Source organism: Papio anubis, chromosome 8, assembly GCF_008728515.1.
Source record: "Papio anubis isolate 15944 chromosome 8, Panubis1.0, whole genome shotgun sequence".
NCBI classification, from domain to species: Eukaryota; Metazoa; Chordata; class Mammalia; order Primates; family Cercopithecidae; genus Papio; species Papio anubis.
Window position 1 is genome coordinate 107,554,733 of NC_044983.1, and position 27,780 is coordinate 107,582,512.

Genomic DNA, 27,780 nt, shown 5'->3' on the forward strand with positions numbered 1-27,780 from the left:
AACCAAACAACGCATGTTCTCATTCATAAGTGGGAGTTGAAGAATGAGAACACATAGACCCAGGGAAGTAAACATCACACACCGGGGCCTGTTGGAGGTTCAGGGTCTGGGAAGGCACAGCATTAGGAGAAATACCTAATGTATGTGATGGGTTGACGGGTGCAGCAAACCGCCATGGCACATGTATACCTAGGTAACAAAACTGCACGTTCTGCACATGTAACCCAGAACTTAAAGTATAAAAAAAAGAAAAAAATCTTTGTAGGCACCACACAGAAAGCATCCCTTTTCCTAGGCCCAGGATAGCATAGTTTCTCTCATCCTGAATTCTAGGTTTCTCATTTATATACATTTATTGGTAATTTACATTCATGTGTGTGCATGTGTGTATTTGTGTGTATGGCATATATGTATGTGTGTATACGTATATATAGGCACTATTATTTTTATTTTATTGCTAAAAAGAATGCTGATAACAATATTCTTGAACATATCTCCTCATGCACATGTATGAACATTCCAGTAGGGCATACATTTAAAAACAAAATTTCTTGGCAATAGACTCTGCAAGTCTTTAACTTTACTAAATAATAGCAACTAGTTTTGCAAATGGCTGTGTCAATTTACACACCCATCATGAGTCTATAGAGGTTTATGAATTGTTCCATATCCTCACTAATATTTGATATTGTGTAATATTTTTTTCAGTCTCCTGAGAGGAAATAGCTGTCCAGGTATTTTGACCATTTTTGTTGTATTGCCTTGATATACATTCTAAATATTGTCATTGTTTTCACACATATTGATTACATTGTACAAGTCTGTGACTGGTCTCTGATAATGAGAAATTTTCATATTTTAACATACCTGATTTTTTTCACTTTTTCATTTGTGGGTTATACCATTTGCATCTTGCTTAAGAAATTCCTTCTAAACCTGAGGTCATTTAGACAGATTCTAAATGTTTAAAACTTTTGTATTTAAATCTCTGATAAATCTGGCACTGATTTATTTGTTGTGGGTGTGTGTATGTGTGTGAACTAATTGCCTTACAGAATTAATTAAAATGTCTATTCTTTCCCTACTGACTTGTTCTATAATATATCACATATGTATAAATGGTTCTGTGTTCTCTACTCTATAACATTGTTTTACTTTCTATACCCACATCAATACCATACTGTTTTAATTACTATAGCAATATAGTTTTTATATCTGCCAAGGACTATGCTATATTCCAGGGCCACAGCAGCGAATAAAACAACAACAACAAAAAAATTCTCTGCTTTCAGGGAGTATAAATTTGAGTAGAGGACATAGTTCAAATAAACAAGGTAAATAAAATGTATAGTATGTCTTAAGAAAAAATAAGAAGTGAAAGGGGAGTGTTAAGGAGAATAAATAAAGCCTGGAAGGGAAGTGTTATATGTCAGTGATGAAATTCAAATAAGGGCACCAGAGAAGGCAATACTGAAAAGAGAAATTTTTAGTAAAAAGCTGAAGGAATAAAAGGAAATTTTCAGGTAAAGTGAATAGTGAACATAAAAGCCCCCTTGTAAAAGCATAGCTGAGGGCTCAAAGAAAAGTAAGAAGGCCTGGGTTTCTGGAGCAGAGTGGATGAGGGGGTCAGTAGTAAGACATGATGAAATCAAAGGAATACAAGAAAAAAGTCCTATGAGCATATAGGGGATTTAGTTTCCAATTTGAATGAGGTGAGAAAACCCTGGAGGGTCCTAAGCAACTTAGACGGTTAGCTCTGCATAATGTCAAAGCCATGAGACAGGTAGAATCTTCCTCTATCCTGTGCTGGGAAGGAAAATAGGACCAGAAACAGGATAATACTAGACAACTCTCTGAATGACTATACTGTCCAGATAATGTTCTACAATCATTTATGTAAAACTGCAAGAGGAGTTTGTTTTGTTTTGTATTCTTCCAAATTAATCTTGAAGTAACACTTGCTAGGTATATAGTATACAGCAACCTCTGTTAAAAAAGAAAAAGAAAAAGGCAAACAAACAAACAAAACCCCTTTTATCTCTATGTTTACCCTGGTAATTTTAGATGTATAATCCCAATCATTATCAGACAAATGCCATCATAAGAACTTTATTTGAACAAATATGTAGAAGTGACATGGATTTATTGCCAAAAAAGATTTGGGAACAAATTTCAGGGTATTCGGCTAAGACAAAAAGGACGTAAATAAAAATAATTTTCAAGCAGTAGAATAAATTTTAGGCTGTCTCTAATTTGAGAAATAATTTTGAAAAATAAGAGAAGTCTATAAACAAAACCTTTTAGTGTAAAATTTTGAATCAGAGAAGGAGAAACAATGGTTTAATTACATGAAAAGTAGCTACATTGGTAGTAAATAGTGATTTTTCTTTGAACCCTGATTAGGCATTGAAGGAAGCTTAACAATCTCATATTTGCGCTAGAAAAATTTGAAAAATTTAAGTAACAGTTGTCACTTGAAATCGTACTTACGTAAGCACTGCGGTACTTCACCACTCCAGGTACCGTTCCCTACACAGGTCAAAACAGCAGGGAAGGAGAGCTCATAGCCTGGAGAACAGATGTAGCTAACACTAAAGCCCCAGTCGAAATTTGTTCCTTCCAGCCTTCCATTAGAGATCTGGGGAGGAGTTGGGCACGTAACAGCTGCAATTACATTAAAAGTAATTAGACACAGCTGTTGAAATATCCTGAGTGTTAAAGATACAAATAAATATCATTAGAAGAAGCATATGTGCTAATTTAACCTTTGTGAGGACAATACGTTGTGACATGTTTTATTCTCCCAGTAGTATTCCTGAGACATCCCTGGAATTAATCCCTGTAGGATGTAACTTTTTCTTGGCAACATAATGGCTATCGGTTGTCGGTTGTCGGAGATTCTTACAAAATAGCAAGCTGTTTGACATCTCAGAGAAGGCAAACAGAGACTGACCTTCAATCTAGTATACTGTAAGTGATAAATTATTGGTTTTATATAAAATTATTTTCCAATGACCTTTAGACAGACAAGACTTGGGTTATTTGGCTATATATAGTATCAGCATCTTAACCATGGAATTTGAAGTAGTTCTGTGACATTTTTGAAAATGCAGGTCGTATATCTTATTATAATATTCCAAGTTAGTTCCCTTAATCACTTAGATTCATATGTTACAATTTATTATTATAGGGATTATAAACACATTTTTAATTTTTTTAAAAATGTATTTTGTTTAAATTGTTTTAAGTTATCTTTAAGCAAAGACAGGTTGGATAAGATAGAGATGCAAGGATAAGAAAGGGTATCAACTTCAAAATCTAAATATTAGGAATGACTGTATTATGAGGACTAAAAACATATATGAATAACTTTTTACAGTTGAGTAATATCTAATTCATATCAGTATGAATTAATAAGTGTATAGAATAACATCTAAAATATAAAATGTCTGTTCATATATTTTCATATACTGTGTATTTATGGTAATCTGATACAGAAACTTAATAATCAATGAGGAAAGACAAACACATTGAAATTATTAATTTTGTTAGATTATAGGTCAGTAAGATATTAAACTATTAATTCACAAACATTTAAATAGAAATCTAAATGAAAAATCTTAATTATTAAAAATCTATTATAAAACAATAAGTTGTCTGACATTGCATGTACAGTATTCTATAAGTAATCATAAAAATTGGCCAAAATATTTATAAAAATATTTCCAGTGGAAAAACAAACAGCGTAACGTAGCAAATTTATGCCTGTATTGACTAACAGATTAATTCTAGATTGTATTATATGAAAAAACAAGTTTTCTCATTATTTAAGAAAAAGTACAGTTCTATAATTCAGGCTGGCTGTTCTCGAATTATGGAAAGTATTTTTCCCCATCCTTGAATAACTTGACCCAAGTGGATCAGCAAATTACAGTTACAATTCATCAAGGTTATATTCTTTTGAAAATATTCATCAATTAATATAAATAACAGTGGTGAATATGGACATAATATTTTACTTCTTTTGGTCATTAAAGCTTATTGTCATTACTCACAATAAGATATAATGTTTTAGTCAAAATATTTTAAATTCTATATATTAAAATAACGTTTTTAAAAAACAGTCATTTTTAGTACTAGAAAAATAAATGCAACCTTGAACTAAAAAAAATTAAGTATACTTTAAATTTGTATATAAAAATAGGAAAATATGTACTGGTTACCATTTTTAAATGTTGAAGAAATCATTATCATACCTCTGCAAGTTGGCATTACTCCACTCCATGTGCCATTAATTGTACAAGTCCTGATTCTGGAGCCATTCAATTCCATCGTGTAGCCTGGCTGGCACATGTAAGAAACATTTTGTCCAACCACATAATCATCTCCATATCTCAGTCCATTGGCTGGTATACCTGGGTCTCCACAACTGATTACTGTCAGTATTGGATTAGAAGAGCAGATGGTTAATGTGGCATGTATTTAATGGAAAGGAGTAGTAAGCATATGGCATACTTAATATATAAGCAGGAAAATTAGTTATCATGCTCATTTTAAATCGTAAAACATCAGCATATTTAAACCACATACTGGCAACTCCTGATTATGATCAGGTATGCTTATTACAGATTCTACACATATGGTTCAGAAACTGTCATTTAGCCCCTGAAAAGGCTAGGTTAATATGTCATTATGTTGTAGTGAATTTGATGCAGTAACCTCTTCTAACCTTCACTATAAGACCACACAGAAAATAATCTGCAGAATCAGATTTCTAACATAATACATGAAATCCATATTCCTATATATGGCTACTGAAATATCTAATTTATCAGGCATGCTGGATGGAGAGCATATTTTCTGCAGTGTCACTCAGAAAGACAACCCCCAGGAAATTGCAACCTTCACTCTGGAATGTGCTTGTTATAAGAAATGCAGATGTATGAGGGACCATCCCATCCAAGTCCTTGACCAATACGTGATGGTGCTTCCAGGCCCAAATAGGGACTGTCACTGCTCTGTTCTGCCCCAAGACTCCATTAATATATCCAACTGACCATCCCACGTTTGCATTCAATCCCTAAAAGGAGGTAGGACAACAGTGCAATGTGAACTTCTCTTTACTGGTGATACAATGGATGAGCTGGGTAGGGGTGTCACATTTTCCAGAGCAGGGATGGAAATGGGGAGGCCATGCAGGGCCAGGGGCACCAGGTTGTTGGAAGTAAAAGGTCTAGACCCATCCCAAGGACACAAGAAAGAAGGCAACAAGGCAGACTGCACATGAACAGAAGCTCCAAGCTCTCAGCATATGCTCCACTGTTCCAGTGGACTTCAATTACAAAACGTTGATTTGAAGATAAAATTATTAAGAATTTTGAGATGGTTATCACAGAGCATTAAACTATAAGCAGAAGACTCTTCTGAGCATGAGGGTCTATAAATTGTGCTGGTCTCATGCCCGTGAGTGTGAGTACATATATAATATTATCATTTCTTTATAATGTCACCCAAAATGTTTCAGAAAGACTTGAGACAGTTTAGAAACACAAATAACCATTTTATTAAAAATGTATTTTGTTTAAATACAAACATAAGATTCAAACATAACAAAGATTATATATGTCACACAAGTGCTAACTGTTTTGAGGCACAGGATTTAAGCATAATTTGGGTAGCAAATTGGCTAAAAACTTTCTGGCAGCTAAGAAAACAAGAAGTACAAGTTACACTTTATTTTCTGGAGATAAAAAACTGTAGTATACTTATATGGCTTTTAGTCTGCTAAATCTTTTGGTTCATAAAAGGGTAATTTCTCCAGGTAAATCTGGGTTATTCTCTCTCTCTCTCTCTCTCTCTCTCTCTCACTCTCGCTCTCGCTCTCTCTCTCTCTGTCTACTCCTTTTTCTCTCTTTTTAAAATTCACTTTTCCCAATATTTTGGAGATCCAGGATTAAAGACAAAGAATGAATTAAGGCATGGAAAACCTTAATAACGCCTTAGTTACATAGTATTTATTATGTTACCATTAAGAGTTATTAATGTCAAGATTCCTTTTATATTCTATTCTGTTGATTCTGAGAAGTTTTAAGATTATGAAAATGGCATTTAAATTAAAGAACATCGTTCAGAGCATTCAACTTGATAACTTTTGGAGCCCTTAAGATAGTCTGATGAAATTAAACTCTTTGAGTGTTTCTTTCATCAAATAGAGAAACAATATAATCAAACTCAATCATAATAGAGTTTTATATTCAGGACTGCTTTCTTTGCTATGATTATTGGGGAGTAAAAAGATTTTTTTTTAAATGATACAACTGAGTTGGACAGAAAATCAAATAATCCTACTCATTTACTGACAATATATTATCTCTTTTTACAGTTTAAAAATTTACAACAATGTAAAAATAAGTATAAGCCTTCAATATATTATATTATTTTATATTTATAACCAAGATTTTTAATTAGGAAGAGGAAATTAAAGAGAGCACCTATAAAGTGTTGTTGTTTTCTGGGCAGTGCTTTCCAGATTGCATTAGAATCTTGGCAAGGAGAAACAGCCAGCCTAGTCATAGGGCACATGAGCTGAGATGCAGCCACCAAAAGAGAGGACAGACCGTTTATTTTACAGATGCACGAAGAAAGAGTTCTGCACATCATGGCAGCACCATGAATGAAATGCCTGACAACAAAAGCTTTAGAAGAGTTTGTTTGGTGACTTTCTATTGAAGCAAAGGCTAGTCAAAGGGGCAGTTTCCAAGAGCAACAGTCTTTGTAAACAGCACCTGCTCTGCAAGTCAATTCATTCACTACCAGCTTGTTTTCAGCAACAACCAAAAAAAGGCTTTTGGTTTTTTCAGGAAAAAACCTTAGAATAGTAACTCTTTAGGCCTTCACCCTAAAATTCAGAGATATCGTCGCATGACAACAAATTCAGAGATACCATTGCATGATAAGAAGATCATCGACCTTCCTAAACACACATCTCTCTCACACAAACACGCCAATAAACTCCATAAAGGCAGATATTTTGACTCTTGTATGCTGTTTTCTTAAGAGTCTCATCTAGTGTGTGATTCATCATAAGAGATTAAATATCTGTTTGAAGGATAAATAAATGAATGAGTATGTAAAGGAATCGTTAAGTTGTCAGCTCAAATTCTCAGAAACACATAAATTATTTGAAAGGTCTGAATTTGTTTTGTGGGAGGTTTCTCTTTGGCCTATATGTAATTGATGCCCATCTGGCATCATTTATGATAAATCCAAGTAAATAACCTCTATGCTACAAATAAAACATAATTGTGGTAATTCTAGTTAATCTATGCCGCTTTAAAACTACTTTCTCTTTTAACTTCTTATACAAGCATTATAAATGTGCATTTTAAAATCAAATGAAATCACATTACTTTTTTCACAGAATTCAGTTTTTCATTCAATATCTAATGGATATTTTTGCATGTAACTATTAATATACATAGACAAGCATACTATTTTAATAGCATATTAATCCCATGCAATATAATTTATGCAACCAAATCCCTATGGACTGGAGTTTGAGTTATTCCATTGTTTTTCTATTACAGACAATGGAGCAATGAACATGCTTGCTTGAGCATCATTACACATGTATGTGCTCTGCCAGATTTCTAGCTTCAAGACCAGAACAGTGTTCTACTGTAGCAAAATGAAGTTCCAGAAAGATGGCTAAACCATTCCTCTCATAATGCTTTTGATTTTACATAATCTCCATATTCAAAAGTTGGTTTCTTCTTTGGATCTCAAAAGGTGGGGTTTCTCTACCTTAAGCTTGAACCTATTGACAATTTCAGTCAAATAATTCTTGGTTGTGAGGGGCTGCTCTGTGCATTGTAGAATGTTCTGCGATATATCTCTGGCATCTACCTGCTAGATACAAAAGCACCCCCTCCCCCTGCACTGTGACCATCAAAAAGTATCTTCAAACATTTCCGAATGTCCCCTGGGAAGCAAAATCCTCTCCAGTTGAGAACCGCTGCACTGAGGAATAGCTCACACTCCTTGAAGAGATTTAGATTATTTTTTATCTTCACTTCACTCAGTTTTATGCTGGAATATCCCCAGCCCTCTCTTGTGTAAGACTAACCCCATCTTCCTGACCTGTCCTCTATTGGAAAAACATCTTTGAGAATTTTCAGATTTGTGACAAAAATTCACTCAGGGGCATTTCTATAGTGGTTATTTGGAAAAAGAAGACTTAGATTCATTTATCACCTGGACCTGATTAAATATGGTGTCTTTAGCCCAAAGGAACAAGACTTCCCAGATGCAGGGTGCTGGGCTTAGGTAATTTTGGAAGCAGAAGTCCAGTCAGTTTCTAAAAATATCATCCAAGAAAATGAATAAGAGCATGTCTTTTTAGACCAGAAAGCTAATTCTTACTCTACTTGGCAAGCCCTGCCCCAGCACTGTTTGTGTCTCTTTCCCAAAACACCATATGTACTCTGTATATGATGGGCTTTAGGTAACAGAGGTGGTACTGCCTGTTAGACATTGAAAGTTAAGGATCCTCTTATAATTAATATCCCAAAGCATTTTGTACTGACAAAAAAAATGTATTTTTGAAAGAGTAATTACATGTACTTACTATATCTTCTGTGTCTGAATATCATAGAAAATAACTTCACTACATTTTTAATCAAGGTATTGATTTGAGCTATCTGGTATTATGGCATATATGTTTTCCTTCTAGTTTGGTTTAGTTCTGTGCATGTTTCTTCACATTTATAATTCCTCTGTCAAACTGTGCATAACATTTGAATGCATGATCTTGATTTCAAGATACAATATTTTACCCACCCAGGAGGCAACTAGTTATTCTGAGGAAACTTCTCCTTCCACCACTGGTAGTAGGCTTAATGAGGGCATGTCTGGAATTACAAACAATGAGTGTTGAGAAAAGGGAAAAGATTTTGCTTGTGAGGCATACTTTTAGAGATAGATTAATTAGACTTGCAATTTCCCAACTCACGTATAGTCTGAAGCCAGTTGAATAACAGCAGGTAGAATTTAGATGAGTAAAAGTTTATGCTTTTAACAACAACATCTCTACTATGGCCAAGCATAGGGGATTGGAGACTTTATCATTATTATTAAATCATATATATTCCAAAAATGTTTATAAAATCATTGAAATGAACAAGGAAAACCACAGCTGACACATTACCACATTTAATTGAACTCGAATTTCTAAAAAACAGAGGGGTGTGTGTGTGTGTGTGTGTGTGTGTGTGTATGTTACTGCTGGACAGTCAAGCAAATGAAAAGGTACAGTTGCAAATAACTCCAGTGGGAAATTCTCAAAGGTCAAAAATGCTTGGAATGCCAACGTTACCTCACTGGTCTGTGAAATATTAGGGAACAGATACCTTACCGACTGAACTATGTCTTCTCAGTTCCTGGCAAAGTGACCAATGATAGTAAGTTTTGTTTAAATTATTTTTTATTAACTGAATCTATAAAAAATCCAATTCCATTATATACTAACAATTATCTTTCTACTTGATTTTTAAAGGTATTTTAGAAAAGTAATTGCTCTAATATAAGTTAAAGATTTTTGAAAAGCTAAAAATTGGATTATTCCTCTGATTTTTCATTACTCAGGAGGAACTAATTGCCCAAGGATAACTAGCCAAGGTAAAAACAATCAAAAACCTCTTAAAGTGACCAAAATCTTATGATCAAAAAGTAAAAAGAAATTCAAATAAAATTGAAGTCTTTATATTTTGTTTTCACCACATAGTTTAACTATATTTTAAAGGCATTATTAATTTTCTCAAGGGCCTCTATTTATTCTTTCATGCTCAAATCACCCTACATTGAAACATTTATCATATAATCAGTCTTGCTGATTTTCTCTCTTTGAACCAATATTGTCATAAAGCTAGTAGATCCTCTTTGTCAGTGATTATGTATGAGATTCAACGAGCACTCTTGCTCACTTGCTTTGACTCATCACATTAAAATATCTCATCTCTTGTGAGATCTGCAGACTTGTTTATTGACTTACATTACATTTGCTTTGTATATCTGACAAAAATATCATTGATAATAAAGAAGAAACTGTAATGTTAAACTGGAAGTATTGTTTAACAAAAACAAATTTTATAAATGGTCGTTTCATTAAGAAATGATGTAACTTTGCAAAATCCAAATTGGTAAATGCAGAGAAAACAGAAATTAGAAATTTTTTAGAGAAATTGGTCATAAATTAATGAGACATTTTCATATGCCTTATTACCAATGTTCTATTTATTACAGTATGTCATATACATTTGACCATTGTAGTAAAGACAGAGAATAAAGTAAGAAAACTAAATGGAGAAAAATACAGAAGAAGAGATAAAAGTATACTCAAGAACATGGATTCTTGAGTGAAACAGACTTGGGTTTAAATGTTAGATTCTACAGTTACTAGCTGTGTTCCCATGGAAAAGAAAGTTGTTTCCTCTCTAAGGAACCATTTATTTGAATGTGAAATAGAAAGGTAATAGTATATATCTCATAGATTTGTTGTAATAATGCAGATAATCATGTAAATCAGCACAAATATGAACAAATGGTAAGCACTCAATAACAGATATTATTATTTATGAGAAGAAATAAAACAATTAGCATAAAAGGAATAAAGGCTTTGCTTCTTTAGTGCTATGGTTTTAATGTGTCCTCAAAATTCATGTGCTAATTTAACCCCCAATTCAATAGTATTAAAAGGTAGGGACTTTAGGAAGTTATTAAGTCATGAGGGCCCTCTCCTCACAAATAAAGTTAGTGCCTTCTGAAAGTGTGGGAGGGCGTTATTAATAGCTAGGCCCCTTTGTGCTCTTTTACCTTCCGCCAGTCAGGGCATAACATGCACCCCTTTTATCATGTGAGGACACGGCAACAAGGTGCCATCTTAGAAGCAACAAGTAGCCCTCACCAGACACAGGATCTGCTGGCACCTTGATCTTGGACTTCTCAGCCTCCAGAATTTTAAGAAATAAATATTTGTTCTTTAATATTTAACCCCTCTCAGGAATTTTATTATAGCAGCACAAATAGACTAAGACATTCAGGTTTTCTAAAAATTGCTATTAAGATGTTGGTTTGAAAAGTTCAGCTACTTTAAAGTTTTTGCATACCTCATTAATTTAATTCAAATTCATATAGTAACTGGAATACCTCATATAATTTATTTCAAATTCATATAGTAACTGGCATATAGTAACCATAAAATTTATAAAGTCCTGGCATATAGCAACCATAAAAATTGTGTCTACAAAGGCAATTATAACAAATCAAAATTTATTAAAAACATATTTACACTTGAAATTAGCCTTCTAGTGGGTATAGAGAATAATTAACATGAATGGAAAATTTCATCTATATATGTGAAATATGGATGAAATTATTGTTTAGTGTTGAGCTCTGCCAGTAGTTAGGAAATGCTTTAAATGCTTTAATGCCTGAGTTTCTTGATCTAGGCAATGTGAGTCTAGGACAATCCCCAAAATAATATGATTCTACCAATCATATATTTAAATTTACTTTCATTGCAAATTAATGAGAAGGAATCTGAGGCACTGGTTCTAATTTAATTTGATCACCACATATAAACACTATCACTATGCTAGATTCTTTAATTATAGAAGTTTAGGCTGTTTTAATTTCTACTGAAACCTCTCTCTTTGCTTCACATCTAAAGACAGATGGCTCAGTAGGAACCTTGTAATACCTTTGTTGTTGTTGCTACTGTCTATGTGTCTGTCATCAAAAAGATTCTGGTTCTCAGAGTTATAGATGAAGAACACCCATGTCATCCCATAGCACAGCTGTGGGCTTAATTCAAACCTGACTTAAGCCTGGAGTCCCTACACCCAATAAAGTAACAACTGCCCTGTGGGAGACCCCCAACATTTAAAATAGTGATTTGGAACTCTCTGGAGGAAGATACTTGTAAATATGGACAGAGTAGAGAAGATGGTCCTTCTTCCTGAAGTATATCTTATAACTCCACCCCCCCAACAACAACAACAACAATAAACACGAGGATACAGGGAGAAGAAACAAAAATTGACATAAAGATCCACAACTGGACTCATTGAAAATACAAAATTTTCTAAAATAGTTATTCAACAGAAAGATAAAAGAACATGAATTGGATTTCACATCTCTACAATACGGGTTTTAAATTAACATATTCTGTCTGATATGTAGTACTTAAAAAATCTTTGTGGCCTTAATAGATACCAGGCCTCAAATTACAGCTATATGAGGAGAAAACACTGAATGTACAACGTGTCTTCTGTACTTTAGAGGAGTTACCAAACATAAAACAGAAGGCAAACATGTACGTCTCACCTTAAACATTGAAACTATTGCTTTGCCTAAATTCCTCATGGTCAGAGTGCCCATTGGCCTAAAGCATCTGATATGGACATTTTGAACCAATTAGTAATAAATTAATATTAATTATCTGGCATTTACAATTAGCTTGGCAAAATGGAGCCTCTTAGACCTGTCCTTCTGATTATAATAGTTAATACAGCCCAACTTAGATTAAAACAAGGTCTACAGTAATTAAGAACCATCAAATAACACCTACTGAAGGAAACAACTATTGTTCCTACTGCCATCACTTTAAATAGTCCAATTTGTTCACTGTTTAAATCTGATAAAAATAAATGGCACGGGAAAGTGGATTACCACAGCCTAAATACCTTGATGCCCCTGATTAAGACTTGCATATCAATATTACTGAAGTTGCTGGTTCCTATCAATAACTGGAAAATATTTTGCTATTATAGGTTTAGTGAATACGTTCTATTCAGTGCTTATTTCAACAGCTTCCCAAGCATAGTTTGTTTTCACTTTTGAAGAGATACAATATACATGGGTATCTCAACAGCCCTTGTGTGACATTGCACACAAACTTTGCATGCAAGATATTAACTACACCTGAATTTCTCCAGGAATGCATATATGCCATTACTTTGAGGGCAACAGATTCATTTGACCCCTTCATCCAGAAAATGCAAACCAAAAGGAGACCAGAAAAAAAGGAAGATCATCTCTCCACACACCATACAAGGCCCTGCCTTCTCAGTTAATTTTCTGGTAATTATTTGGTCAGCAAAAGCATATATACTCTGTCGAAATTGCAATACGAAAGGCCCTCCCACTAGTATCCCCAAGTTTCCTTTGCTGCAGAGGCTTCAGTAACCTCCTCTCATGATACTTAGAATCTGTGAACACACAGTCTAAACAATTTTTCTTTTGAGACAGGATCTCACTCTGTCACCCAGGCTGGAGTGCAGTGGCACTTTCAGAGTTCACTGCATCCTTGACTTTCTGGGCTCAGGTGATCCTCTCATCTCAGCCTCCTGAGTATCAGGGACTCCAGGCATGCACCACCACACCTGACTAATTATTGTATTTTTTTGTAGAGACAGGGTTTTTGCCATGTTTCCCAGGCTGATCTCAAACTCCTGGGCTCAAGCGATCCACTCGTCTCAGCCTCCAAAAGTGCTAGTTCTTCTTAATAAAAATAAACGACCATAATTTCGAATGGTTGTGTATTATTGTTGGTTAAATACTACTTATTCTACAAATAAGCATTAATGTGTATAATTTTAAGACTTTTAAACACATTTTTCAAAAATTTCTTCAAGTGAATAATTTTATTATAATGGATAATCTCCAAAGTGCCATCTATTTTTTTTTTTTTTTTTTTTTTTTTTTGAGACGGAGTCTCGCTTTGTCGCCCAGGCTGGAGTGCAGTGGCGCGATCTCGGCTCACTGCAAGCTCCGCCTCCCGGGTTCACGCCATTCTCCTGCCTCAGCCTCCTGAGTAGCTGGGACTACAGGCGCCTGCCACCGCACCCGGCTAATTTTTTGTATTTTTAGTAGAGACGGGGTTTCACCGTGGTCTCGATCTCCTGAACTTGTGATCCACCCGCCTCGGCCTCCCAAAGTGCTGGGATTACAGGCGTGAGCCACCGCGCCCGGCCAAAGTGCCATCTATTTTTAACATATCAAGAGAACAAATCAGCTATTGAGACTCCCTGTAACAGTGCAAGAACCCATAAAGAATCAGTATGCCTTTTGAAAACCAATTTTGCTATTAATATGTGTTATATCGACAAAATAAAATTGAATCCATTCTATTTTTAATTTTAATTACAGCTATAAATCATCATTGTTCTCAAAATTCTGTTAAATTACATTTATTAGTGCTGACTTCCTCTGACCTCTCTTTCCACTGCCAGTTAATGTAGTACCTTGATAAGCCAACTTATCCTAAAGTCATTAGTGTACACTCTAGCCACAATAACTACTATAATCCTTTAATCTGAAAGGCAGTCCAAATGTTTAAAACCTTACATGGTTTTATTAATTACAAAACATACAAAAATACTTATATACTCATAAATACTTTCAGATAACTAATGATTTTTAAATATTGAGAATATACTTACTTGTACAGTTAGGCAAAGTTCCAGACCATGTTCCATTGGCTGTGCACTGTCTAACTGAAGGTCCAGAAAGGATGTATCCCTCCATGCAGGAATAAATGACTGAACTGGGAAATGCTGTGCCATCAATTCGGAAGACTTTCCCATTGGCTGTGGTTCCTGGGTTACCACACTGCACAGCTATAAAACAAAGTGTTTAAGAGTATATATAAAAATAATGCAATTAGAAATTCTTCCCAAAAAAGTTAATGACTAAACTATTATCTCAAATTATTCAAAGAAACAATAAAAACCTCTAAAATAAGCAGTAAAGTATCTAGGTAGTTGAAATTCAAGATGAATGTGTGTTAATTTTATTAGCTTAATTACTGGGATGCAAATTATAACATTTTCTTAAGATTTTTTTAGCAGCTTCAGTAAAAACTCAAAGGAGTAAAATAATTATTCAAGGAGTACTGTATTGACTTCAGGTATCACAAAATCTTTTAGAGAAGGATTATAAGAATCTCTGCCTAAGGAGCAACTCATGTAAAACTGGAAGACACGTAACAATGAGTGATGAGATGCAACAGAGATTTATTACATTGATATTTCAGAAAAGACAGATACACAATTTTAATATTATAAGCATCCATGTATATTTTTGTTTATATAAGTACATAACTGTTTTGAATTAAAACATATACATTTTATTTCTAGACCAGAGTACCAAAACCAAACTGAGTAAAAACAAAGTAATGAAATTTTAGTAATCGTTTTCATTGTTTCAATATATTATAAATAAAAGGTACAAACACAAATGTCTTTTTATGATTAACTTTTTATATATATGTTTACCTATTTGTCAACAATGATATGTTAATTTTAAACTATCTATCTTAAAAGCAACAATATATAAATGTAATGCTTAATTTTATTGTAATATCAGAAGGCATTTTAGTACCTTACAGAAGTGAAGGCTTTTATGAATATGAAATACGATTATAATTTCAGAAAATGCCATCTACATTCCTTGCTGCATCTTAAATATTTCTATTTGCCTATCATTTGTATAACTGCTATGTGTGTGTGCGCACGTGTGTGTGTGTGTATGCATGTGTAGGCAAGAACCTTACTCATTTTACATAAAAATCAAACTCTAGATAATATTTTAAGCAGAACCTATGATAATAGCAGACATTTTTACTTCGTTGTTAAGCATAATTACTTTCTTCTAAATGCATTAGTGCCTGCCTAAAATAAAATTTTGGTCATATTTACTTGTTTTATATCATGATCCATATGCAGCTTGGCACAATACAAGAAGGATTTGAGATAATATCATCTTTGTTTTAAAATGTCATGTAATTTTTATTTTGAAATAGAGACCTAGGCAGGGTCAAATTTCCACACAATAAAAATCAAGAATTTCTTTAATCAGGGTGGTTTCAAGATATGGCCAAATCATACTGTTGTTTCTGTTCTCTTGACTTTAATTCCTCCACACCTAATACATAAATTTCATCTATCCAGATCTGTTTTTTTTTGTTTTGTTTTTTTTTTTTTTTGTTTGTTTTTTTTTTTTTTTTTGAGACAGAGTCTCGCTCTGTCGCCCAGGCTGGAGTGCAGTGGTGCGATCTTGGCTCACTGCAACCTCCGCCTCCCGGGTTCACGCCATTCTCCTGCCTCAGCCTCCGAGTAGCTGGGACTACAGGTGCCCGCCACCTCGCCCGACTGATTTTTTGTATTTTTAGTAGAGACGGGTTTTCACTGTGTTAGCCAGAATGATCTCGATCTCCTGACCTCGTGATCCGCCCGCCTCAGCCTCCCAAAGTGCTGGGATTACAGGCGTGAGCCACCGCCCCAGGCCAGACATTTTATTTGAACTAAGCACAAGTAAAATTAACTTAAAATGAAACAAGGTAAGTGTGTCATCTATGATGAGTGAATGCTTAAAGCCCAGTGGATACAATGAAAAGAAACAACAACTACCTTGCTTCTGCAATATTGACATTTAGGAGAAAAAGGATTTATTGTTGCCTGTGAATAAACCTGCATTTACATTTAGTACTAGTCAACCAAACCATCTCTTCTCACAAGAGTCATTTTTCAGCAGTCAACAGACATAAACTAATACAAAAGAGAGTTACCATTTTTTTTTTAGATTCATTAAGCACTTAATATGTCACAGCCACAACTTTTCCAAAATTATGTACTTGTCACAAAAATGCTCTGAGTTAGTATTAACATCACCACCATTTCTTAATAGTAAACTGAGGCACAGAAAGATTAAGTAACTTGCCCAATCTCACAAAGTTAGTTAATAGCAGATTGTTCATCTAGTACAAGTTCCTAGGAATTATGCTGATAGCATATAATAAAAGCATTGAATCATATTCAGGCTAGGAAATAAGCTGAAACATAACACATGTTTGTTAATTGAATATTTTTTGTGATGCATCTTTATAGGAAGTATATATGTTTGCTTTTCTTTTGTTGCTAGAGAGAACTCTTATTTTAAAAATCATGGTACCATTTGTTTTCTTGTATCAAAGTAATAAGTAGTCATTTCTAAAATGATAAAACAAAAAGTATAAGGAAGAAAGTAAAGATTGCTTAAAAGTCCACCACCAAAAAATAGAAACTGATATCTATATATGCATATATGTATATATGATTATGTTTTAATATGAATATAATTATTCAATATTCTAGGCTTTGTGTTAGGTATAGAATATACAACAGTGAAATATTAATTTCACTACCCTTTTTAAATTCTATTTTTCTTACTTAAAATTACAATTAAGGTATCTTTCTATCATAAAGTTTAGTAACTGTATGGTTTTCCATACAGTTCATAATTTATCTAACCAATTCCCTGTTGAAAAACATTTAGTTTGGCTTGGTTTTATTTTACTATGATTTTTGGATATAATATACTTGAACTTATATATATCTCTGTATATTAGTTCTATTTTTAAGATAAATATCTACAATAATTTCTGGATCATTTTTGAGTAGCGTAACTGTCATTAACAACAGTGTATTGTACATTTCAAAATAGCTAGAAGTGAGGACCTGAAATATTATCAACACATAGAAATAATAAATGCTTGTGGTGATGGATATCATAAATATTCTGATTTGATCATTACACATTTATGCATGTAACAAAATATCACACATGCCCCATTAATATGTAAAAATATGTATCAATAAAAAACCCTAAAACATTAAAAATTTAAATTGTTTGAAATATATTGCCATAGAATCACTCAAGATATTATCACAATACACACTTGCATTGATAGCATAAGACTTTGCTTGTGTTCACACCTTCTCTGTAACATCATTTGCCATCATTTAAAAGAATCTGTCAAAAATGTTACTTTCTTCAAATTTGCATTTCTCTATTAATTAAACTAAGTCACTTAAACACATCATTTAATATTTTTATTTTTACATGTGGTTTATCCTTCACATTCTGAAAAACTTTCAAGTTTTATTATAAAGTACTAAAGTAATATAACAACAGTAGAAAACATTTGGAATAAAAAGTAAAAATACCAATAATTTCACAAATGTGTCCTAGTATTATTTTTGTGTATTTCCTTTCATACTTTCTCCTCATCATCATTTCTCATGGTTCTAATAGAGTACATAATTTTAAATCTTATTTCTAAGTTTTATATAATGTACATTTTCTCATATTGCTTCATGGCCTATATTGTAATATATTATTGACTATGCACTATTAGATTATGTAAACATAAAATTGCTTAAGCCATACTTTTCCTAGTGTAAGATTGTTCCAAATTATTGCTACTCATAAATAGAAATAAAAATTACATTTTCATAATTTTGTGTTTTGTTCCAAATTATTGCTACTCATAAATAGAAATAAAAAATACATTTTCATAATTTTGTGTTCTCTTTAATATTTCTATTTTTGTTAGAAAACATTCCACAAAAGTCAAGTAATAAACTGAAGCTACAGATACATCCCATGAATATTTATCATTCTATTCATTATCATTTTGAGAGCAATTTTTGTCAAATTGCTCTCCAAATACAACAATATAAATCATTTTGAAATTTTTTAAAGTTCTAGTTTTGCTGGTCCTATACCTGCACACAAGAACTTTATATTAGCATATTTAAAATAGGTAAAAAATGATACTGTAATATTTAATCATATTTTTTATTAGTAGTTCTGTTGAATTTTTTCTGTAGGTTACAGTTTTTATTGATTTCTGCTTTCTGTTCATATTCTTTGTCCATTTGTCTACTAAAGTCTGTTTTTGTAAGTGATTTGTATGAGCTTCATTTGTGAGAAAAATATTAATTCTATCATACTTGCTACAACTCATAGTTCTCCTTTTATCCATAATATGCATGCTAACAAAGCAGTATCAGCACCAGTCTGCATTTCGTCTATAAAATATTTTGTAGGTCAGCTGAACAAAGGACTGACTTAGATGTCACCCACACAATGTTGCATGTATAATGATGCCCACAGCATCATTAAAAAGACTTTGACTTTGGAAAATAAGTTTGAGAAATAAACAGTTTAGTCTGCCTTACTGTATTTTACTCAGCACTGTTTTCCAGCTCGTTTCCCTATATCAACTGCTAACTTTCACATTGATGCAAAACCGACCCAGTTAAAAAATAACGTATTTCTAGAATATAAATATTAAACATAATTAAAAATATTTGCTGCAGCATACCAACTGCAAACCTCAGGAAAGCTCGGATTGAGAATTGTCTTCTGCCGAAACCAACATGTTTGTACACAACATCAAGTAAGTTTAAAAATATTTTGCAAGTTTAGTTTTTCCAATAAAATAATCACAAAAAGAACAGTTAAAGTCAATAAGATAATTTTCCACCAACATTTTATTTACTATTCAATTTTGTAAAATATTTTTCTTTTTCCTTTTTATCTTTTCCACCAACATTTTATTTACTAGTCAATTTTGTAAAATATTTTTCTTTTTCCTTTTTATCTTTGTTTCTTTTTTCTTTTTTTTTTTTTGAAACAGAGTCTCTTTCTGTCACCTAGGCTAGAGTGCAGTGGCATAATCATTGTTCACTGCGGCCTCTGACTCCTGGACTCAGTGATCCTCCTGCCTTAGCATCTGGAGTAGCTAGGACTACAGGCATATGACACCACACCGGGTTAATTTTAAAAATTTTTGTAGAGATGTGGTCTCAGGCTGGGTCCCACCCAGGCTGGTTCAAACTCTTGGCCTTAAGTGATCCTCCTGCCCCAGTGTCCCAAATTGTTGGGATTACAGGCTTGAGCCACAACTGGCTCTCTTATAAAGATTTAATTATGTTAACTCTGAGTCAGAACAATTAAAACGTTACTCAAACACCCTAGATGTTGTGAATTCTAGTGACTAACAATTGTACTCTACAATTAAAAATCTTAATCATATTTCTGTATGTTTCTATAGTTTTCCATTTCTACATACTGGAAGCTAAGACAGACATTGAGATTATATTAGGGTAAGAACAACTTATTATTTTCTCTTGTCTCTACAACATAGGTACACTAGTCTCCCCTTATCCACTATTCTTTCCAAAGTTTCACTTAGCCATGGTCAATCATGGTTTAAAAATATATGGAAAATTCCAGAAATAATCAATCTATATATTTTAAGTTCTAAGTAGCATGATGAAATCATATCTTCCCACATGGAAAGTGAATCATTCCTTGTCCAAGGTACCCACACTGTATATGATATCCACTTGTCAGTCACCTAATATCTGCCTTGGTTATCAGATCAAAAGATCACAAGAAGGGTGAGCACAGTCCAACAAGATATTTTGAGTGAGAGACCATATTCACGTAACTCTTATTTAGTATATTGCTATAATTGTTTTATTTTAGTATTATAGTTGTTAATCTCCCACTGTGCCTAATTTATAAATAAAACTTTATTACAGGTATGTGTGAAAAATCATAGAAATACAGGATTCGGTAATATCTGTGGTTTCAGGCACCCACTAAAAGTCTTGGAACGTATTCTCCACGGATGAGGGGCTACTGTAAAATGGAAAGAATAAATCTTTTTAACAAATACATATATTGTTTTTTAAATCTACACATTTGCTATGCTTTGAAAAATGTTTGCATATATATGACCAATGACGGTTTTCTTTTTAATTATCAGTCATAATTATCTTACGAGATGGTGTCAGTATAACGGGAATACAACAGTTTTATTTCATAGTTGCAGGCAGAAAAAACTAGTAAGAGTAATTTTCCTAGTTGTACTCATTTGGATTTAGATACACACTAAAATCCAGTAGTTCCAAGATATTTAATTTCTGCTTGAGATTACCTTTGCACTCTGGCTGCCTTCCGGTCCAACTGCCATTAGCTAAACATTTTCTTTCTTCTGAGCCATGAAGGATATAACCAGTATCACAAGCGAAACGTACAGTACTTTTAGTTCTGAAATCACTTTCCTGTCTAGAGCCATGGCCGGGAGTGCCTGGATCGCCACATGTCCCAGTAGCATCACCTGCAATGCAGTACGGTTCAAGATAACCAATTTCCATAAACATTTATTAAGTTTATCAGTTAGGCCAAGGGCCTGGGAGGCATTTGTTTTTGTGCATGCTGGGTTTCAGCATACATGGAGTAAAATTATAATTCATATTTCTTATCTGACTCCAGTCATTAAAAAAAAGTGTAAGTGAAAAAGAAAATAGTTGCAGAGCATAGTGCTTTTTTTTTTTTTTAACAGTGAATTTGGAGACGTTAAATAGGTTAAGGATATTTCATAAGTTTTTCCAAAACCCAGTTAATGACCAAGCTAATGGAAAATGTATAACTGACAGTATGATGAACTCAAATGACAACAGATTTATAAAACTAAAATCTAAAAAAAAAAAAAATTCAGCAATTTCCATGTTTCCTTTTCTGAATTTCTTGATTACTGATCATCTTTTGTTGTTTTTGTTAAAGTAGAACTGTGGTGTGCTAGGACATGTAAATATTACAATACAGTTCTGATAGTCTAGGATTTCTCTCTTATTTTCTCTACCAATGACCAATGATCAAAGATGAATGAATGCATATTCCTCGTATATGAAAACATGTAAATAAAATATAAATGACCAAAATTTAGAAACTCTGACTTAAGTTTCTGACAAGAATTTTGCTCATGACTAGGCATTCATCTTTTGATTTTAGTGTTAAAGATTTACTCAGTCTTTACCTAGTCGTTTTATCATTTCTTAAATAATCCTAATCAAAATTGCCATAGTGTCAATATACACTGACAGAGAGAGAGTGAGAGAGGAAAAGAGTGAGAGAGAGAGGAAAAAAAAAAAAAGATAGAGAGAGAAGGGTTGAAATATAAGCATTGAAATTGTTCTTTCCTTTTTTCTTTTTTATTTGCCTTGTGTGTTTGGAATCCTTCATTATATGTTCTTATTTTCATGTGATGTAAAATTAGTAACTACACAAAATTTTAAAATTAGTATTTCACTTTCAAATATCTGTGTACAATTTTATTTCTCAATTTAGTAGCAGTTTCCTAATACATGGTGGGGTGGGGACGGGGGATAAGTCTGTGTGTTCACATGTATAAGCAGATATCTGAGAGTTAATTTTCTATGAGTCACTCCAAGATAAGACGTTAATTCTCATAAAATCATTTTTATAGTTACATTAAAAATGATAGTTTTTCTAAATCTGTAGATTACATTTAAAGTCCCAGGCAGTCACTTCATAGGGATTAATCACTAGTTAAAAGATTTGGGGTTAATTTACCATTTCACTGCTCTTTTAACTCTAAAGTGAAAATAATGTAAAACAACTCCTAATAAGTCACTGGAATGATATCTACAGAGATAAAATAGAGTAAAGACAATAGACAATATGTAAATATAAAGAAGAGGCAGAAAAATAAGCACAATATCTGGTTGATGGGTAAAAATAAGTAGTATCAACTAGGGAGCCATCATAGATCCAAAATGTAAATGATATTTTTGAAAAAAAGTGGTAACTTAAATGTTTATCTCAGAAAAGATTTGTCAAATACTCTGTGAACAAATTATTAATTAAAATATCTTTAATATTTATGCAAAGATAACTATTGAGGTTATAAGGATTCAAAAGATATATGTCACTTATTAATACTAGGATAGATAAGTATCTTTAATAAAATGAATTAGATTAATTCAATTTAAAACATTTTGAACTTTATTTTAAAATCATACCATTAAAGTAATCAATTGCTTAGAAAGTTAAACAGAACTGAACTCTGACAGAAAATCACTGATACAATATTGCCTTCTGGGGAAAATTACATGTGGTATCTGCTAAAATGGGATAGATACTTTAGCTTGAATAGTTTCACCATTTTAACGAACGAAAACGCTTCATACAGTGTAGCATCCTAAAACCATAAATCCTTGAAATTAGCAACACAGTTCAAAACACATACTTGTAATTTATCATCTACAACATCAGTACCCCGCATTTATATAGCCTTACACATATTACAGTAATGTATAAGCAGTGTTTCAGCTTTTTTAATGAGATTTTTCAGAGAGAAATGTATTTTAAGTCTTTAGATTGTTTTGTGTATATGTTACTACTACTACTAACAATAATGTAATTTCCAACACACATTGCCCAATTTTCCAAGTGGTACCTGAACAATGAGGTTGTGATCCACTCCAATGGCCATTCAATTGGCAGGTTCTTGATGACTGGCCTAGAAGGGAACGCTTTCCTGTGCAGGAATAGTGAACAGTAGACCCAAAAGTATACTTCTCGCCAGACAGGACTGCATTAGGAGGAACGCCAGGGTGTCCACAGTCAATCACTACAATACATAATTATTGAATATAAAATTTTTTTATATCTCCTATCGAACAACCTGTATCAGCATGTTTATACAATAAATCAGAAGTAAATGTTCTGCTCAAACATCTAAAGCCTCCAGAAATCAAATATCTATGTTGAAGGAGGCTTTTTAAAAATAAAGTGGGGTTTGCAGCTATAGGAGCCGTTCTGTTAACTTACTCTTTTGCGGATGAGTTTAACAGCAACTTTATAAGCTAAGTAATGATTGAGTGATTATGATAAATCTGTACATGTAAGAGTGATGAGTATGTGTTCACATATATATGTGTATGAATTCTAACTGTATCTGTGCCTGATAAAATATGTACAAGTCAAGGAGAAGATTAATATGAATTCGCTAAGTAAGGACATAGGACACCATGTGGATTCAAAGTGAAGCCATACAGAAATTACATGAAAAAAACTTTGAGGGTTAAAGAGATTCAGTGAAGATTGATCTGTGATTCACTATTTAATATATAGTCTAGAATCATTACAAGTCAGTAATGAATAAATTATGCTGTATAAAGACAATACTCAGTGGCTTATAAACTAAAACACTGCTAGGCATAGCAGAATTAAAAGTCAATACATGAAAGAGTATTAGTTATGAGTGATAGGTAGTTTCAGAATTTAACGTATGTCCCCTGTTAGTTGTACTCAGAAAAATACTGAGTGTCACATATCTCTAGAGTATCAAACAGCACGTGAGGACATAAAAACTTAATAAAACCTTTCAGTATATAATATTGTACCACTGAGAGCTACAGGAAACGATAAAGCAAAAAGCATATGAGAGCTCAGAACACTTGAAGAACTTCAGGTTTACATGTCCTATGAAAATATTTTTAACTTTAATGTGGTAGCTACATAAGAATAAGTAAGTAAATTATTCAAATAATTAGACCAGTCAACACAAATAAGTCAAATGAATTTTAACCAGCAGGCCAAATTACTGAACTATATGCATAGAATCTGAAATTTTATAGACACAGCAAAAAGTGTTGTTTCTTCTTTAGTACATGAATGCTGTCACAAAATGTTCATAAAAGTCCACCCATGAACATAAAAAATCCTCTAAATGAAACATAATCGTAAAATAATTTTATAATTTAGCAATTTACTGAAACCAAAAATTACTTGCCAAAAATGAATGGTTTCTTCACACGCTATTCATTCAGTCTATGAAATTGTTCTTCTCTTCCCTGTCAAGTCCAAGACTCACCAACCATTTGAGATTTAGTTCAATTTGAGACCTATCAATTGACTGAATTGCTAGAATTTATGTTCACTCCTCTATGCCTTCACAGAAGTTTGATTTATATCTGCTAAATTATTTTTCTCACTACGTGTGTTACTTGTAAGCATTTTGGCTGTAATTAATTTTATATACATTCTACAACTCCTATTATAACATATAACAAAATGCACTTATTAGATATTCACTGACTAGAAAGATGTTGCATATTAACAATTATTGCATTAACAAGTATATATGTCTCTATATGACAAACATTTAAGATCAATAAGTTTTAAGTAACACCTTTGTGTAAATCTTCATGTATTCTGAATCCATGATGGATGTTTAAGACTAATTTTGCCTTAAATGAAATATTAAATATTAGTATAGAATAAAAGCATAGTTGCCTCTTACAGATGATAATATTGTAAAGTAGTAAATATGACTACTTTTCATATTTTATCTGCTCCAAAGTGCAAAATCAAAGAATGATAGATAAATATTTATCACATTAATTTTAAGAAAATTATGCTTGCACACTGAATTTGCAAAATATAGAAAGTATAATTTCGAAACAGCAAAACAATAAAATCAATATGCTTCTCTATGACATATATCTTTAGGTAGTTTTATAAAAACAATAAACATCCGTATGGTTTCCATGACATGTTCTCAAGAAACAATTCACATTATCTACTTACTGATACATTCTGGTAAAGGTTTGTCCCATTGTCCATTTGGTTGACATATCAAAACTGAAGATCCAAATAAAAAATACCCAGGATTGCAGTCATAGAATACCACAGTGCCATAAGTAAAATTTCCATGTTCTATTTTACTTTCTCTCTTAGAATTGGCTGGAATTCCAGGATCAGAACAGTTGACCACTAAACAAATGACAAATTTTGAAACGTACGTTTGCAACAATATACATATACCTATATAGATTTATATTAGAAATGTAAATACTTAGTTTCAAAAGTAAATTTATTCAAACAACCAGATTCCAAAAATAAAATTAATCCCATGGATTATCTAGAAAATGGACTGAAATTTATGTAGTAGGAAATACAGAAGAAAGAAAAAAATTTGGCAACAGTTAGGAAAATAGCAACTTCGTAAGTTTTGTACTGAGTACGAATTTAAAAAATGATATCTTTTAAGCTATAGTTGAACTGTAAGAAAACAACATGCAGGAAAATGATAATTTGGTTGTATTTTTTCAGAAAATATGAAATATACTTATTTGCAAACTGGAAAAACATCAAAGAGTTCTCCTTAATCTGTTTCTATAGATTAAAATATGAATAAAGCCTCAATACAGGACTAATGACAATCCAGGCCCATATATAGTTTTCAGAAAAATAAAAAGAAAATAAATGCCAAAGGTAAATTCCACTAATTATGAAGCAAATTGCAAGTAAAAATAATCTCAATTACGTTTTATATGCAGTCACAAAATAGATACAAATAAGAAAGTTAGAAATTAACTCTACCACTTTTAACTTTTCAAAATATGTAATAAATTTAGAAAAAGGAAAGCATTGTTAATGAGATGACATCAGTATTAAAGCTTTTTGTTTTATTAGATAAAAACTTTTTGCTATTCTGCTTAAGCTGTTTTAAGTGTATTACTGATGTTTATGTGAACATTATTACCATGTCCCAAATGGGAATATACTTAGACATTTACCTTTGCACACAGGTGGAGGATGGCTCCACTGTCTGTTGGCCTGGCACTGTGCCTTTGTTGGCCCTTGCATAAGATATCCAATATTGCATGAGAATGTTACCACATCATTAAAGTTGAACCCATTTCCACTTGTTCTTCCATAAATTGGACTACCAGGGTGACCACAGCTAACAGCTAATACGATGTGGTGGGAGGACAGGGAAGGAAACACAGAAAAAAATAGTTATCAGTTATTGCATTATTGATTATACTTAATCCTTTCAAACAAAGTAGAAAGAAGACTACTTTTATCTGGAAATATATGGAAAGTACATTTACTAACGTAAATGAACAAAGTAGAATGTCAAAATAGTCTAACAGCATTATTATATTAGTAAATAGATAATTATTTAAAATTGTGATAATTTTATGCAAGTGGTACATAGGTATTTTAAGTTTCATGGTACCTATTTCATCCTTTCTCTCTACATTTTTGGGGAGGCAAAGAGCAGAGCATTGAAATGCAAAGAAATCTGGGGAATAATTAAAGTTCATGTCCATAACCAATAGCAGAAAAGAACAAAACTGGCCAGGTGTGGTGACTCACGCCTATAATCCCAGTGCTTTTGGAGGCTGGGGTGGGAGGATTGCTTGAGGAGAAGAGTTAAGGCTGTAGTGAGCATGATCATAGCTATGTACATATATCATAGTGAGCTATGATCATGCCACTGCACTCCAGACTGGATGACAGAATGAGATCTTGTGCTTAAAAAACAAAGTTAAAAAATAGAAAAGAACAAAACTGAACCAGTTTTCCTTGTCTAGTTAATAATTGAGGATATTTAAAGGCAGTTTTTTGCATTTAATTTTGAAATAGTTCTTTTAATATTATTTATACAACCAATTTTTATGAATGATATATTGATAAAGCAAATGTGTGCTTGCGAAGTAAATTAATGTGACTGCATAATGTAGAAAATAGAAAATGATACACAAAGGCTGCATTAGGATTTTCATTAATATTTTGAGACATATTCTCAAAATATTCTCTAAAACAATCAACCTTACTGGTTTCTTTCCTTCATCATTGATACTTGATAATATAATTTTTCTTGGAAATAATATTCTTAATTAGATAAATTATTTAGGTTCTTTTAATGCTGTGTCCCACTATAAATTTTACATAGTGCTGGCTTTCCCCGAACACTATTTCCATGAACTGTTTTATTGCATTATCTCACTCTATTAATCAGAGCAAATTCAGTAATAGCGCTTCCTAATTGGGCACAGGAAACGACCACAGTCACTTTTAGTACTTAGGAAATGACCCAAGAACGATTATTTTTCAGCTGTATTGTTAATGTCAACCTACTCATTTGGAAATTTAACTGCATCTTATTCTTGTTTAAAATTATCAATAAAGAAACCAGCTTTACCCTAAGGGCCAATTCTCATTTATAGCCTCAATTATTCAACAAGAAAAACAGCGGTATTAATTGACTATGCTTGAATATAAATGAAA

The 27,780-nt window shown here is 32.7% G+C and overlaps 1 protein-coding gene across 6 annotated transcripts in view; it reads right to left on the reverse strand.

Annotated features, from left to right (window-relative positions):
• CSMD3 (CUB and Sushi multiple domains 3) overlaps positions 1-27,780 on the reverse strand; it is a 1,287,556-nt gene that overhangs the window by 37,264 nt on the left and 1,222,512 nt on the right. For all 6 annotated transcript variants that reach the window (XM_021942876.2, XM_031650139.1, XM_031650136.1 and 3 more), the window contains 7 exons: positions 26,280-26,453; positions 25,288-25,473; positions 23,153-23,326; positions 20,828-21,010; positions 14,499-14,675; positions 4,257-4,436; positions 2,491-2,664 (listed from right to left, as the gene is read on the reverse strand). In XM_021942876.2, coding sequence (XP_021798568.2) covers positions 2,491-2,664; positions 4,257-4,436; positions 14,499-14,675; positions 20,828-21,010; positions 23,153-23,326; positions 25,288-25,473; positions 26,280-26,453 — 1,248 coding nt within the window. The remainder of the gene's footprint in view (positions 1-2,490; positions 2,665-4,256; positions 4,437-14,498; positions 14,676-20,827; positions 21,011-23,152; positions 23,327-25,287; positions 25,474-26,279; positions 26,454-27,780) is intronic.